Source organism: Psittacula echo (assembly GCF_963264785.1).
Source record: "Psittacula echo genome assembly, chromosome: 3".
In the NCBI taxonomy this organism is placed as follows: domain Eukaryota; kingdom Metazoa; phylum Chordata; class Aves; order Psittaciformes; family Psittacidae; genus Psittacula; species Psittacula echo.
The window spans coordinates 56,887,889-56,902,096 of record NC_137736.1 but is presented as its reverse complement, the minus strand read 5'-3'; the positions used below and the strand labels follow the sequence as shown (position 1 = coordinate 56,902,096).

General features: G+C 39.6%; 1 protein-coding gene across 1 annotated transcript in view; it reads left to right on the top strand.

Moving 5' to 3' along the window:
- The window catches only part of LOC308218611 (cohesin subunit SA-2-like), a gene marked incomplete at its 3' end in the record, with an annotated part of 55,530 nt that overhangs the window by 36,071 nt on the left and 5,251 nt on the right, over positions 1-14,208 (top strand). Inside the window, exons 16-28 of the mRNA XM_080612880.1 lie at positions 498-601; positions 1,033-1,125; positions 1,211-1,300; positions 2,307-2,510; positions 4,135-4,211; positions 5,173-5,260; positions 6,263-6,340; positions 8,230-8,322; positions 9,047-9,215; positions 10,137-10,288; positions 11,120-11,221; positions 12,574-12,728; positions 12,846-12,974. Of these exons, the coding sequence (XP_080469006.1) occupies positions 498-601; positions 1,033-1,125; positions 1,211-1,300; positions 2,307-2,510; positions 4,135-4,211; positions 5,173-5,260; positions 6,263-6,340; positions 8,230-8,322; positions 9,047-9,215; positions 10,137-10,288; positions 11,120-11,221; positions 12,574-12,728; positions 12,846-12,974 (1,534 nt within the window). The remainder of the gene's footprint in view (positions 1-497; positions 602-1,032; positions 1,126-1,210; positions 1,301-2,306; positions 2,511-4,134; positions 4,212-5,172; positions 5,261-6,262; positions 6,341-8,229; positions 8,323-9,046; positions 9,216-10,136; positions 10,289-11,119; positions 11,222-12,573; positions 12,729-12,845; positions 12,975-14,208) is intronic.

Genomic DNA, 14,208 nt, shown 5'->3' with positions numbered 1-14,208 from the left:
ATTGACATCTAACACTCTAGAGGATTAGGGTTTTTTAGAATTATTTTAAAGTGAACTTAAATAAATCTTTATGGTCCCTTCCAACTCAAACCATTCTATGATTCTGTGAGTAGTTGTGGTAGTAGAACTGAAGGTGGTTGTTGAAATCAGAGTTTGTATACCCAGTGAGTTAGAGCATTTTGGTATTCAAAGAAGCAGGTTTGTCCTAAATGAGTTAGTTAGTAGGAGCAGGCCTTGTTAAAACTGCCTGTGTTTTAGCCCAGCTGCCCTAAAATGATTAGCCGTTATCGGAGTAATTGGTTTTGTGTTCAGTAAATGTAGAAAATAATTTTCTTCAAATTAAATCCAGCCCTCTCTAGGTGTTTATTTGGCAACACTGCATCTTTCTTTCTGTAGTGTCCTTCCACAGTTGCTCAGATAAATGAGTAGGCTTTACATTAGCTGTTGCTGCATCTTCAATTTTCTTTTGTGTGATGCTGAGACTGATTTACTTACAGAACTGAGTGATGCCTATCAAAGTGCCCTCATTGAAATTATCCTTGCAACAGTTAGAGAAGCAGCTGAAGGTCATCCTCCAGTGGGCAGAGGTGCAGCCAAAAAAGTCAGTACATCTTAATCTTATTTATTGTCCTGTAATCACATTCTCTTTGGCTTATGTGCTTTACCAGATAGCATGTTCCTTGCGGTAGGTATACCTTAGGAAATAAAATGGCTTATTTTATTAAACCACACAGTGTCTTTTGACCTCTACATCTTATCATTTGAAGGAGATAGGCATTAGAGGAATGACAGTGGAAGCATGTTACTGACAAATGGTGAGCATTTTATCTGTGGGTTATAGCTGTTCAGCAATTTGCATCTAATTTATGGTTAACAAAAAATAAAAATGATCTGGTTGTCTCCATGGAAAAGTATCTGTATCTTAGCTTGATACACTTTAGACAAAGACACATGAGTTAACCTTGGGTTACATATAAAATGCCACTCAAATCTAAGAGGTTTTATAATTGAAACAAAATGCTTTATCTGCAGATTCTTTCAGTGAAAGAGAAGAAAATACAATTGGAAGATTGTACCAAAATTACTGAACACTTTATTATGGTGCTTCCTCAGCTCTTGGCAAAGGTAACTAACAGCTGCTATGTGAATGCATGTTAAATATTTCATTAAAATTCCTGCAGTATACTCATATCCTGTTTTTTCTCTGCAGTATTCAACAGATGCACAAAAAGTGGCAAATCTTCTGCAGATTCCCCAGTATTACGATTTAGATGTTTACAGTACGGGACGTCTAGAGAAGGTGAATAAGAATTGGGGTAGTTGGTTCATGTGGAATGTACTAAATTTCTGTGATAATGCACAGAGTTTAGTGGGACTTGGAACAAGTAAGAGACTGTTGAAATGTAAAGAAATCATCTCATATCTTGAGGAAAGCAGTCTTATTAGGGACTGCCAAAGAAAAGCCTTAGTGCTTGTCAGCTTTGATATGCTGTGACTGGCCCTGGTGGGTAATGATTTGTGGTTTTATGTGATAGGCCCAGCCCTGGGTTTTTCATTGCTGGGTGGAGAGAGGGTGGGTAATGACATGTGCCTGAGCTGGTGTCTCCCAGGAGTTTACAACAGAATAGGTTTCATTCTCCTTGAAGACTGACTCCCAGCTGCTGGGGAATGATAGTAACTGAAAGATAAGAATGGAGATAGTGTATCTGCTGATGGGAAAGGGATGGTCAAAAATGGATAGATGAAATCCTTGAAATAGCTTAATGTATTCTTAAGCAAGGATGTTAATTCTTAATGTATTCTTAAGCAAGGGAGGTAATGTTAGGCGAACAATCCTAGGTTAATTTCAGCACAAAATCTTAACTGGAGGAGAGTCAGCAGAATGGCAGAAGTTACCTTCTCTCACTGAGTGAAGATTCCAGTTGCTAACATGATCTGAAACATCTTCTGTCTTCTGCTGCTGAGAGAGGCAACTTCCCATAGTTTGGAGACACACCTGTCCTTTGGAAAGATATTTTTTATTCCCTACCTTTGCCTTTATTTTTATAGTGCCAAACGTGTACTGCTAAAGTAGAAGTTGAAGCAGTTGCTTCATTCTTTAGGAGGATCCAGAGACGATAATAACAAAAAAACCCCAACTATAAACCCAGACAAAAATATTGCATCCTTAAATCCTGCCTCTCTGCTTCTTAGACTGACATTTATTTTAGGTTGGATATGGACATATGTGGGCCTAGCGAAGTGTTTCTAAAGCATAAGTGGATTTTGGTACAATTTACCTATAATACTCCTTTTATCACCTGCAGCATTTGGATGCTTTGCTGAGAGAGATGAAGGACATTGTGGCCAAGCACTCTGACATGTCTGTCCTCGAGGCTTCCTCCAGGACTTATTATGTCCTCTGCAGTGAAGAGATTGCCATCTATAGCCAGGTGGATCATGCCCGATCTCAACTGATAGATGAGTTGATGGGACAGCTTAACCAGCTACTAGATGGCTTCTTGCAAAAGGTGAGTGTGACTCATTGTGGAGATAAACAGACTGTTTCCCTATGAAAAAATAAGACAAAAATATTAAGGGGCATATGGAGCTATTCTTTGCCTACTGTTTCTGCTCGAGAGGAGCAGAGCTTCCCAAGATGAGTTTGCGCCTCTGAAAATACTGTTTACATTTTAATGAAGCAGATGTATTTTGGCAGGAATAGAGTGGGGAAAGTAATAAACAAGGTAGTCCACACCAGCAACAGGGCATTTTATGGCTTCTGGCAGGTTTTCATGTGATACCAGCATTTTTTGTAAAATGTTTTGAGCCAAAAATCCCCTAACCACAAATTGGATTTATCTTGATGGTCTTAAATACATATCTATGTCAATGTGGAAGAATGTGTGTTTATGAGAAACAAGATAAGTGCTAGACCAGATATTCTGGTCTTAAGCTCCACAGTTGCTCCATAGTTGTTCTGTTACCAGGCCAAAGATACTGTGTGCAAGATCAGCTAATAAGTGCTGTGGATCTATAGGTGATGAGACTGTTCCCAAGAAAAGGTACAGTTCTATACTACTACATATTTGACTATACACAAGATGTCTTTTGTGCTGTCACTTTGGCTGTAGAGATAGTTTTAGGGGAAAAAAAAAAGCAACCCAGTGGTCTGTAATTGTATAAGCAGATTGTAAATCTTTGGGATGTTTGAATAACGACCTTCCCCTTGAAGAAGGACTGCAGAGTCTCCGTCAAAGTTTTTCATTAGTTCTAAAAAGCAGAAACAGCTGATGGTGATATGAATAGCTTGCTGGCTGAACTGAACAACAGAAGCTTGCAGCTGATCTGATCAACTGCGCTGTCATGAACAGGTGTCATGCCATGGTATGAGTGTTAACACTGACAGGTTTTTATTGGACACTGGGATATTGTAAAATGTGTCAAGCCAAAAAATCCCCTAACCTCAGATTAGATTTATTTTGCTGGTTTTAAATAGATATCTATGTCAATGTGGGAGAATGTGTGCTTATAAGACACAAGATAAGTGCTAGACCAGAGATTCTTCAACTCCTTTTTAGTGTGATCCATATCTAAATAAAGAGATTTTCTCCTGGAACCCCTCCCTTCTAATTCCTGGTTGTATATACTGTCTCCCATAATCACGTAGTATGCTTGTGGAAACTACAGCAATTGCATCTATGGGAAAGTATTTAATATATTTTTAGCTATCTTTGAATGTGATCTGGCAGCTGGAAGCAAGGAGAGTCAGCACCAAGTGAACAGTTAGCCCTCCAGAGATCCTTAACAACTGTGTGAGGGACCACGAATGGCCTGTGAGTCTGAGGGTTTAGCACTTCTGTGTTAGCCTAACTGCTAGTTTTATCTCTGTGTTAGCAATACTGGAGGCTAGGGAGGCTGCCATGTGTTTATTAATGTCAGGAATGTTTCCTTAAACAGAATTTCTGTGCAGTCAAAATGTTGGTTTCTTTGTACTGTAGAGGAAGACATGAGTAGCATTGTTAAAGGTGAAGGGACTGGGGAGGGCTGGAGGAGAGTAATTCAAATTTGTGGATTGATTGGGAAGAGAACATAGCAGTTGCCTTGCCCCACACTGGCTAATTCCTTTCTCTTTCCCAAACTTTCATAATTTAGGAAGAAGGATTTTGTGCGGATGCAGGAGAAATTTCCCGGATGCACTCTGTTTTGAGAAGAATAGCAGCTTTTCATAAGTGAGATATTTATTTACACAATTTACTTTCCCATATACTGAAGTATTCACCTAACAGGTGCAAAGTGAGAATTGCTCTTGTTTGTTGGGTTTAATAAGATTTTTCCCAAAAGAATGAAAATGATCTCTATGAGAAGTGCTGCAAGTTTTAACAGAACTGTACTCTTAGGTATGGAATTCTTTTGGATTCATTATTGAGGTTGGAGCAATAGCCCTAATGTGGCTTGAGAAGTCTGTGTTACAGAGTTGGGATCTCAGAGTGGGCACCAAAGATTCTCTCTGTGGTGCCTCTCTCCTAGCTGGATGCTTTTGCACTGCCTTACTGTCAATACTGGTGGTCAGTCTGAAGAGGGTATAGTGAATAAAGTCTTTTTTCCCCCAGCAGAAGTTATCTGCTTGGTTTGATTTAGTTTATTTGATCTTCTTTTGTTAAAAGATGGATTTCTCAAAAGCTTGGTTCTCCAGGGATTGTTCACCAAGTAAATTATCATGCAAGATAGTAGAGGGTGGGGAATTTGGCTGCCTTCTTAGTCTTTTACCTACCCCGTGTGCTAGAGCTGCTCTGTTTTTGCAAAGAGAAGTCTAACATTGAGCTGCAAACACTCAAGAGTATTAGAAACAGCCTTTTAAAGTGGGGTGGGGAAATTGTTCTTTAGACCCTTCTGAGCGCCTAGAGAATGTGGGTAGAGTACAGGAAAAGGAACAGGGCTTAAGCTGATTTTCCTGTCCTCATGACACTGCAGTTTTGCTATGGGAATGCAGACTGTAAGGCTATGGTTTAAAGGTTGCAGTGTTAGATTGTGAAAACAATTTAATTCCCCCCTTTAGAATTATTAATTAGCTGTTTAACATTATCACTATACATCAGATAAAGGCAAAAATAAGATACGTTTAACCTGTTTGGTCAGGTGAGATTTTGTTTCTTGTTTAGTGTATCATTATCATTTCTTTTTCACTTGCAGTGCACACGATCTCACCAAGTGGAATCTGTATGACAAGACTTTAAGGTTGCTGGTGTTTGAAATGGAACATGGGAGTTTGCCTGTTCTGGTCAGTTGTTAATATTTAGCACTGAAGGAGCTTTTTCTTGTTGAAAGCGGGAAAATTAGGGAATACTAAATAATCTTATATATAAATGTCCTATGTGGCAGAAAGATACTGTTTCCATTTCTCTGTGTGGGGAAATGAGGCTGTCTTTGGTATTGCATTATTTGAATTGGTAAATTCATGCCATAGATTCATTTATTTTGGATATTATGCAAAAGTGTGGTAATCATCTGACATCTGGATTGATCCTTTGCCACACTCAGTACTTCCCATGATTGCACAGTCTTGCTCTCAATACACATGAAATTGTAGATTGCATGTGACCAGAAATAGGAATACTTTGGACCTATTGCTTGAATATTGACTCTTGGTGAAATTGGTTTGTAATTACCAGCTGTCTCTACCGCAGCCTTTTGGTTGTCTGATTGCCTCAATTCAGATATTAGCTGTGCCAAGATGGAGGTGTATATCCTTGGATTACAAGGGGAAGTACTCCAGCAGCCATGACTGTTAATCAGCACCTGTTTTGAGGCAACAACTTGAGGTTATTTGGGAAGGGATAAAATTCAGTTGAGTAAAGAGAGCCTGCATCAAGTAGGTAGAGGTGGACTCCTTTAGATGGGGCATTGGAGCACCAAAGTTTGGCTTCTGCTCTGAATTGCCCTCTGGAGGAGTCAACCTTTCATCAAAGACTGCAGAGAAATCCTGAGAAGCTAAGCTAAAGTTAGCTTCTGTGAACACTTTTTAGTACATGGTTAATTTCCACTGAACTCATCAAGATATCAGAGTTCTGCAGAAGCAGCACCTTGGAGGTTCTCAGGAGGCAATGTTTGCTTGTATGTAAACTCATTTAATTTATTTTGAGTGTCTAAATACAGTGCAGAAACAGTCATGCAAGCAGCATGCAGAATGTCAGGCTTGAATGCTTTTTGCTTCGTAAGCTTTTTGCAGTTGAGTTTCGTGTACAAAGGTTCATGTAAATAAAGGACGTGTTTTTATTTGCAGATTATCCTGCCAGCTCTCCAGTGCACATATTTTTCTCTCCTGTGGCAACTAGCTGCAGTTTCAGAAAATTCTCCCAAGGTTGGTTGCTCCATGTAATTTTGAATGCCAGAGTTGTGATTCTAGAAGTTTAAGTTGCTTTTTTGTTCTTAGATTGCCAGAAAAAAACGGAGTGCCAAGCTTTCTAAGGAGTTAATTTGTGTGTTTTCTTGAGGAAACCAAGTTGAATTGGGGCATTTTCTCTCTGTCTTGCCCTCCTTTTTTAAAAAGTGTTTATGCTTTTTCAGGCTGCAGGAGAATAAGTGAACAGTGGATCACCTCTATTTTTACTGCAAAACATGTGCATTGAATTCCTGAGGCTTGATGGAGATAAGGAGCTTGTTCCACTGCCAAATAGTTTGTTGTTTTCTTGTTTTAAGCGACAAAGAAAATTCAGTGAAACCTTCAGGAAATCTGTTGCTTCGTTTTGTTCTTATTTTCTTGTTTTACTTACATATTTCTGGCAGAAAGCTTGAGGAAAGTGGCAGTTTTCTCATCAACTATTTACTTTCTTAATTGGTTTTCAAAAGTGCCAGGTTCTGTCAGGTATTTTAGAAGACAGTCTAGTTTAAGACACCACAGAGCAAAACTCCTTTATGCTTCAGTTCACATGTGAATGTGTACCTGTGCTGCATCTCTTCATGGTAATTCTTCATGGACTGCTGCTGCTTCTGTCATTCTGTCCCCTTCCCCTGGTGCTCACTCCTGTGTGTGCAGAACAGGATGCTGACATGGACATTTGTTAGCTGGGAGGTTGCCCGTTTGGTGACTGATTCACTATCTATTCCTGTCCCATTCCATTCCTGTGTGGATGCCCGCATCTCTCACTGCTTTAATGTGTTCTGCCTTTCAGTCCAGACATGATTAGCTTAACTGATAATGGGGCAGTGTATTTTTTAATTTGACCTTTCATATGGGAACAGATTTTGATTGGAAGCACAATGTTATGGCCCACTCTGCAGGGCCGAATCTGGATGTTTGCAGAGAGAGAAATTCCAAGAGCAAAAAGAACATTTCCTGGACCAGCAGCTCTAGGACTGTTTCTTCCTCCCCCTCCACCCCCAAGAGTGTTAAGGCAATGGTTTGCCTCCCCCTCTGCTTCTTTGCAGCATGCCCTGGGATGGATCCCCTTTCTTGTAAATGTACAGTTGCATAGCACAAAATCCAGCCCTCGTGTAAGGGCATTCCTCTTCTGTTCACTGCTCAAAGCTCAATGCAGTGCAACAGCTGGGACCTGATGAAGTATTAGAGTCTTTTCTATGGCTGTGGGCAAATCAAGTAGTCTGTCTTGCTGGATTCATCTTAACAAACGGAGGTGTCTAAGCTTTTGAGTGCCAAAGGTAGCAGTGTGGTTAAACTGCATTCCCTCTATAGTCAATAGAAGGAGGGAGAAGAGCAACTTCAGAAGGCAATACATGTTGCAAATTAGGTGGGATGGACCAGAGTTTTCATGACTCTTATTTCCATCTCTGAAGTGAAAATCATCCTTACTGCATCGTAAGGATAAACTGAAGTGAGGAAGGGAATAAGGGAACACATGCTATTAAAGCTGCCGATCATACAGATGGAGCAAACAGAGCGTGACTTGCTGAATACCACTAGCCTCAGCAAGTGTGACAGGTGCACATGTCCTACTAGTATTTGTCACATTTCTGCACCAGAGTTGAGGGGGAATTATATATTTTTTATGGATTGACCTTTCTATCCCAGATATTGTGCCTGAAAACAAGCCATGGTTTAAAAGTTGTTTGTAGCTAGTAAGCTGTTGCTACTGGGAGATGTCAGCGTTTTTCATAATGTCATCAGCTGTGCTATCTTAAATGAATAATAACAGTGGAAGAAAGATGCAACTGTTGCTTGTTCTATAATTCTCTAATGAATCATAGTCCATAACGTATTTTTCCTGTCACTTTTCCTAAATATGTTTTTAGGAGACTCTTTTTGCACTAGGAAGGGAGCTGAGACATTTCAGTCAGATTTGCATGCACTTCCTCCACCATAAGGATAAAGATGTAGAAGAAAAGGTTTGTGTTTCTCTGTCACTTAACTGGTGTTCATGCTCAGTCGTCCTTTTAAATGCCTGGCTTTTTTTTCATACTAGTATTTCCTTCTTCTGATTTTTGGTATTTTTTTTTAGTCTCTTAGCAGAAAAGTAACTCTAAAAAAACCAATCTTTGACTATTTATTTTAAAGGAAAATTAAAGTTATGTTAGTTGAAACGCTACAAAATTCAGTGCTTTAATCAAGCACAGATACATGTCTGCACGGTCCATCTGCAGAATTAATGAATGTCCCAATTCATGAATCTGAATGTCTCAATTTGCCAGTTGATAATCATTGTTTTTTCTGATTAGACTGAGCAGTGTACTGTGTACTGGTTGCTATCATTGCCTTAGTATGCCTTGCTATGAATATTACCTAAAAAAATGGGAGAAATTGTCCAGTGATTCATGAGTTAAAAGGGAGATATTCTAACATAACAGAGCTCTTCTTTCCATGGAAGTTTGACAGCCTTTGGGTGGTGTTCATGCATGATATCTATATATGCTGTACACTAAGGTACAAATTCTAGAAAGGCTTTACTGTGGCATTTTACCACATGCTGGGGCAAACAGAAATCTTTAGCTTGCAAAGAAGAAGTGGGATAGAAGCTAGTTTGTTAATGCTGGTGTTTGATGGAGATGGAAAGTAGAGTTGGCATGAAAAGTGGTCTCTAAAAACTTCTTTGTCTTTGTTTGCTTGGTACAGGCCTTCCTGATACTCTGTGACTGGTTGCTGATTTTGAGTCATCAGGATGCAAACAATAATGAAGAAGCAGTTGGACTTCTAGATTATCTTCCTAGCACATCACTTCAGGCAAAACTGCTTTTATTTATTCAGGAACATGTTTTCATGGGGGAAGAAGAGGAAAGCAAAGGTTAGACATCTTCATCACCTGAGAAACAATCTACCACTTCTGCTGTCATTTGTCATCTGCACTGAATGTTACCAGGAAAGCGGGCTGGTCTTTGGGGTTTTTTTGAGGGGAGAAGGGGCTGGGGTTGTTTGGTTTTTTTGACTGGATCTCTTTACAAAGGAAGTGGCTGATCTGTGGTACACTGATCTGTATCCACTGAATCTTGTGGATCATCTTGTGGGTCAACCACAAGAAGTATCTGCAAATTTACTTACATTTGCAGCAGGAAAGAGTGTATCTCAGCTCTCCTCCTGCAAGAAGCTCTCCCCAAGCACCTTTGTAACTGTTTTGGAAGACTCTTAGGAGTATTGGTTTTCCACAAGTTTTCCATCTAGTAATTAACCCATGTTCCAGAGAATTAATGATAGGAAATTACTTATTTCTCTCACTCTTTTTGATAACCACTTGGAGAGTTCCATCTGAACTCTTCCCGTGTTGATAGTACATGGCAGCTTTTGTAGGGTTTCTGATGAGTTACGTGCTGGTTTTCTAGCATCTGTGTTATTTAAGGGAAAAAAAAAATGTGGTTGCAATTTGTCTGGTCTTTTCCATTCTGCGCGTTTGTGCGCTCTGGTTCCATTCTGTAGCTGTGAAGAGTGTTGTGCAAAGAGATCCTGACAAGTAGAAATGTAAAAGCCCCATGAAGATGAGAGTAGAAAGAAGGCTGTGAAAATGACTTGCTTTCACTGTCATCAGCTTCAAGCTTTGAAATGGAAATAAACCTGTATTTTCTGATACACTCAGGAATGAGCACTATCATCTGTTGCTTACTGTGTTGACTGAATAGCAGAGTCTGTGCTATTTGGATGAAAGTTTGTCATTAAAATTGAGATCTTGAATAAAGTAGTAGAACAAAGCTTCAATGCTTTTTTTTTTCCCTAGACCTGACAGAAGAGGAAGAAACAAAGGATGAAAGTTGCAAACTTGACAACTTGCACAAAAAGCGGAGTCTTCTGGCAGCATATTGCAAGTTAATAGCATACAATGTGATAGAGATGACTGCTGCTGCTGAGATCTACAAGTATTATGTGAAGGTAATGTTTTAGATGAGGTTGCTTTGCTTATCAGTGCATTTTAGTTTTTCAGAGTGACTGCAGTGTTTGTGAAAGATATGGGGTTAATAGTCTTATGGCTCAGAATCCTTGCGTGATCACAAAAGGGCTATAAAATCAAGCAAGTGCACAACAAACCTTCCCCCTTTGCGCTGCAAAGGTACCTCACTGCAGGCAAAGCCACTGAAAATTGAGTAGGGGGTATGTCTGTCTGCACATCTGCTCCTCAGCTTCTCCAGAGAGGTCACTGCAGAGAAGCAGTTTACGGCTAGGAGAGTATTTTAACTATAGTTTCCCACACTGAAGCAGTCAACTTCATACAGCTCACCCAGTCCGTACACAGATGGCCTAGATTTCACATGAGTGCTGGTGTTTAAACAACTGGTAGAGCTTCAGCCACTCTGAAGTGGGTTTCGGGAGGACTGAGCACAGATGGACACTTTCCTTGAGCCAACTAACTGGACTTTCAAAATCCCTGAATATGGATCTTGTTCTTTACTAGGCCCAAAGCAAGCACTGGTTATATACAGAAAACTCCCTATTTCTCTCCTGAGGAGGCTTTATTCTTTTGTTGTAATAAATGCTTAACAATTTCAGTGTAACTTTAATCCTCACATTCTCTTAAAGGAGCACAGCATTGCTTTACATATGAAAAAACAGAAAAAGTCCAGTTTTCATCTTTTAGCTTGGGTGTTCTGATATTGGGAGTGTTTCGTGAGCTTCTTTCTGTCACATGAAAGCAGTCATGTTTTGTGTACTCACAGTGCTAAAGAAGGGGAATGATAATTTAATTTGTTTTGTTGCTGTTAATAGACCTACAGTGATTTTGGAGACATAATTAAAGAAACTTTAAGCAAGACGAGACACAATAACAAAATTCAGAGTACCAAGACACTGATTATCTGTCTGCAGCAGGTAAGGTTAAGATTAAAGCAAGAGGCTAGGGGCTCTTAATGACAGCTGTACTCATATTGGAGTGTTTCACTTTACTGTAATTATTCAAAATTCAAATCCATTAAAAAGAAAACCCAAACTAGTGAAAGAAATTGTTTTCCTTGCCTGTACTTTCTATGTGTACATTGATTTTTGCATCAAAACGCCTTACAAATCATTACATCTGTTTTATAATGTAATTTTGTGCATGATTTTTTTTGGTCTTGTCTTTAACCTTCAAATGCATAGTGTGTTAGGACTAATGTGTAAGTATGAAGTGTTTCTTGGGATACGGTAGGTATCTCTTAACCTTAACAAAGGTTAAGGATATTTTACAGTATACAGTAAAATACAGTATAGTCTGTATTTTACAAACTACCTCAATTCCTATTCAGTTTAAGGAACCAGAAATGTATCTGTGGCTGGCAAGCTCTAACCCCCCATATCTGCAGTATTTTTTTCTGGAAGAAAGTGGGCTGCAGCCCTTCTGAAGGGTCTCAGTTGCTGGGGCTTGCAGCTGCTGACTGATGAGGCCAGTTAGCTATTTTAGCAGCTGCTTTTGCCAGCTCTGCCCATGACCAGAGCTGCTTCTAGCCTGGAGTCGTGCTGTAAGCCACAGAGCAGGCTTCTCGAAGGGGGTATGGACACATGAGCTTTGCTTATTTCACACACATTGCCAGGGGCTTAGATCTGTGAACTAGCCCCTGAAATCTGAGCTTAGATGAGGCTAAGCAGCATTTGGCTACATATATTCTGCTGACATAGTCAGGACTTTGTGTTTAGGTATCACATAGACAACAGGCCCTTTTTGGCCATTGCTTGACCTTGAAAGTTGGTTGAAGAGAACAAGCTACCTCCCCATGTTCTGTTACCAAGAAAACCCCAAAACATAGTTAATTGGGCTCAAAACATGCTTTTGACCCAGTCTCACTCTAAAGAAATTGGACTATGCTGCTGCCAGACTTGATGCTTTATATTTGCTTTCTGATATTCCAAAAGCTTCTTGGGCAAATTAGGCCTCTGGGGCTTGATTCACAAGTCCCATCAGGAGATGGGGTCAGTGGAGCCACCATCTTCAGGAACTGGTTCTCTGTTTATGAACACCATTTTTTATGTTTCTTTTTTGATTTATGCCTGTTAGCACAACAGTGTCATTTGTGTCAGTGCCGCCTTGTTGTTCCAGTCATGTACTTCTAAAGCACATGACTTACCTGCTTTTTTGTAAGGCTTCTGTCTGTGGAAGCCAACTGTTGCTTGCTGTGCGTGTCTCTGTCCTGGTGCTTTGTTTGCCTGTAGGATTATGTATGGTTGCTTATCTGAGACTTCTTTTGCAGCTGTTTCAGGCACATGCAGAAAGCCATGGCAGCAGTGGTGGTTTGGACTTCTTCTCTGCTTCCTTCACAAACATGAAAGAACTTGCTCGTCGCTTTTCACTAACGTTTGGCTGGGACCAAGTGAAATCTAGAGAATCTGTAGCCATGATACACAAGTATGTGCCATGTAACATCACTTTGTCCATTGTCAATGCTTTGTTCGTTGTCTGTTTGTCTGTTTTATTACTCTGTTTTTCTTTTTCCTTTTTTTTTTTGTTTTTCTGTTCCAATAGGGAAGGGATTGAATTTGCTTTTCAAGGAGCTAATGGAGTACATGGAAAATGCTTGCCTCCTAACTTGAGCTTTCTGTTAATCATCAGTGAATTTTCCAACAAGCTGCTAAAGCCAGACAAAAGACTAGTGTAAGTTAAGTTCTTGTACATTGTCATACACAGTTTGCTTTGTGTATCCCTGTACATGGGACACTTGACCTTCAGTGTTGCAGAAGTTGCTTGAGGGCTTTTCAGAGAACCTTTGAAATCAGTCTGCCCCTGAGGCTGTTAGCTTGAAGACACTTGTTGGGTTTTGCAGTAGGAGTTATTTCAGATTGTACATGCAGTATGCATTCTAGTTAATTTCTAGACATAGTTGTGGCCATGTATGGCAATTCTTCTATAGGAAAGATAATGTTAATTTGGTGGATGAGATCTGCAGCTTGACTGGCTAGTGGAGTGGCAGGACTGCTTTTCTGAACAGAAAAGTAAAGCAGAAAAGATGAAGAGAGTGCCCAGATCATTATTTTGTGATGACATAATTCCACAGCTTCCAAGCTCAATTTTGTGAGTTCCACGGAATGTATTTGAAATAGAAATACACATTACACTATTCATATTGTGGACATTTACGTTCAAGAATTTACTATTTATGGGGGAATATGCCCTGATCTAGTTGGGCATATGTTGTACAGTGGTTTAAATATTTACATTTGATAATATAAGAATGCTATCCTAATTTTGGCATCATGGGGAATTATGCATCTGCACAGAGAGATGTATTATTATGTCTCTTATTCTCTTCTTCACCTGCCTCAACTTAAGTTATTTTTGAGACGGAAGTAATTTTCTTCCTTCTATTTGTCCTTTGTCATTACTTCCCAAGTCAGTGCTGCTTCTGTTGGATCTGGATCTCTGCACTTCAGTCTGCTATTTACAGGCACTGTAAAAAACTATTGCAAAATATGTAACAGGTATTTCCATTTTCCTGAGAGCATATTTGAAGACATGGGAATGTAAGATGAAACATTAAGATGCATCTGCCTGTTTGAATTTCTGAGCAAATCACCCCAGTACCTGACAAGAAAAATTCCACTTTGGAGAAGAAGTCAGCAGAAATGGAAGAAAACCCAAATCTGCCATCATGTCTTGCTGAGACCTGTGTAACTTGTTTGCTCCTATGTCACTTTGTCTTAAATTGGAGGATAACTTCCATTAGTATCATCAAGCAGTTTTTATATAAGAAGGGTCAAGAGTGGTAAAATGTCTACTCTCCTGTTACTTTACATGACAAACACAATTTATTAACAATTGCCAGCTACCCAGACAGTGTATTTTGAAAAATTAATTCAAACCCAAAATGCAGAATATACGGAAGAAAAGT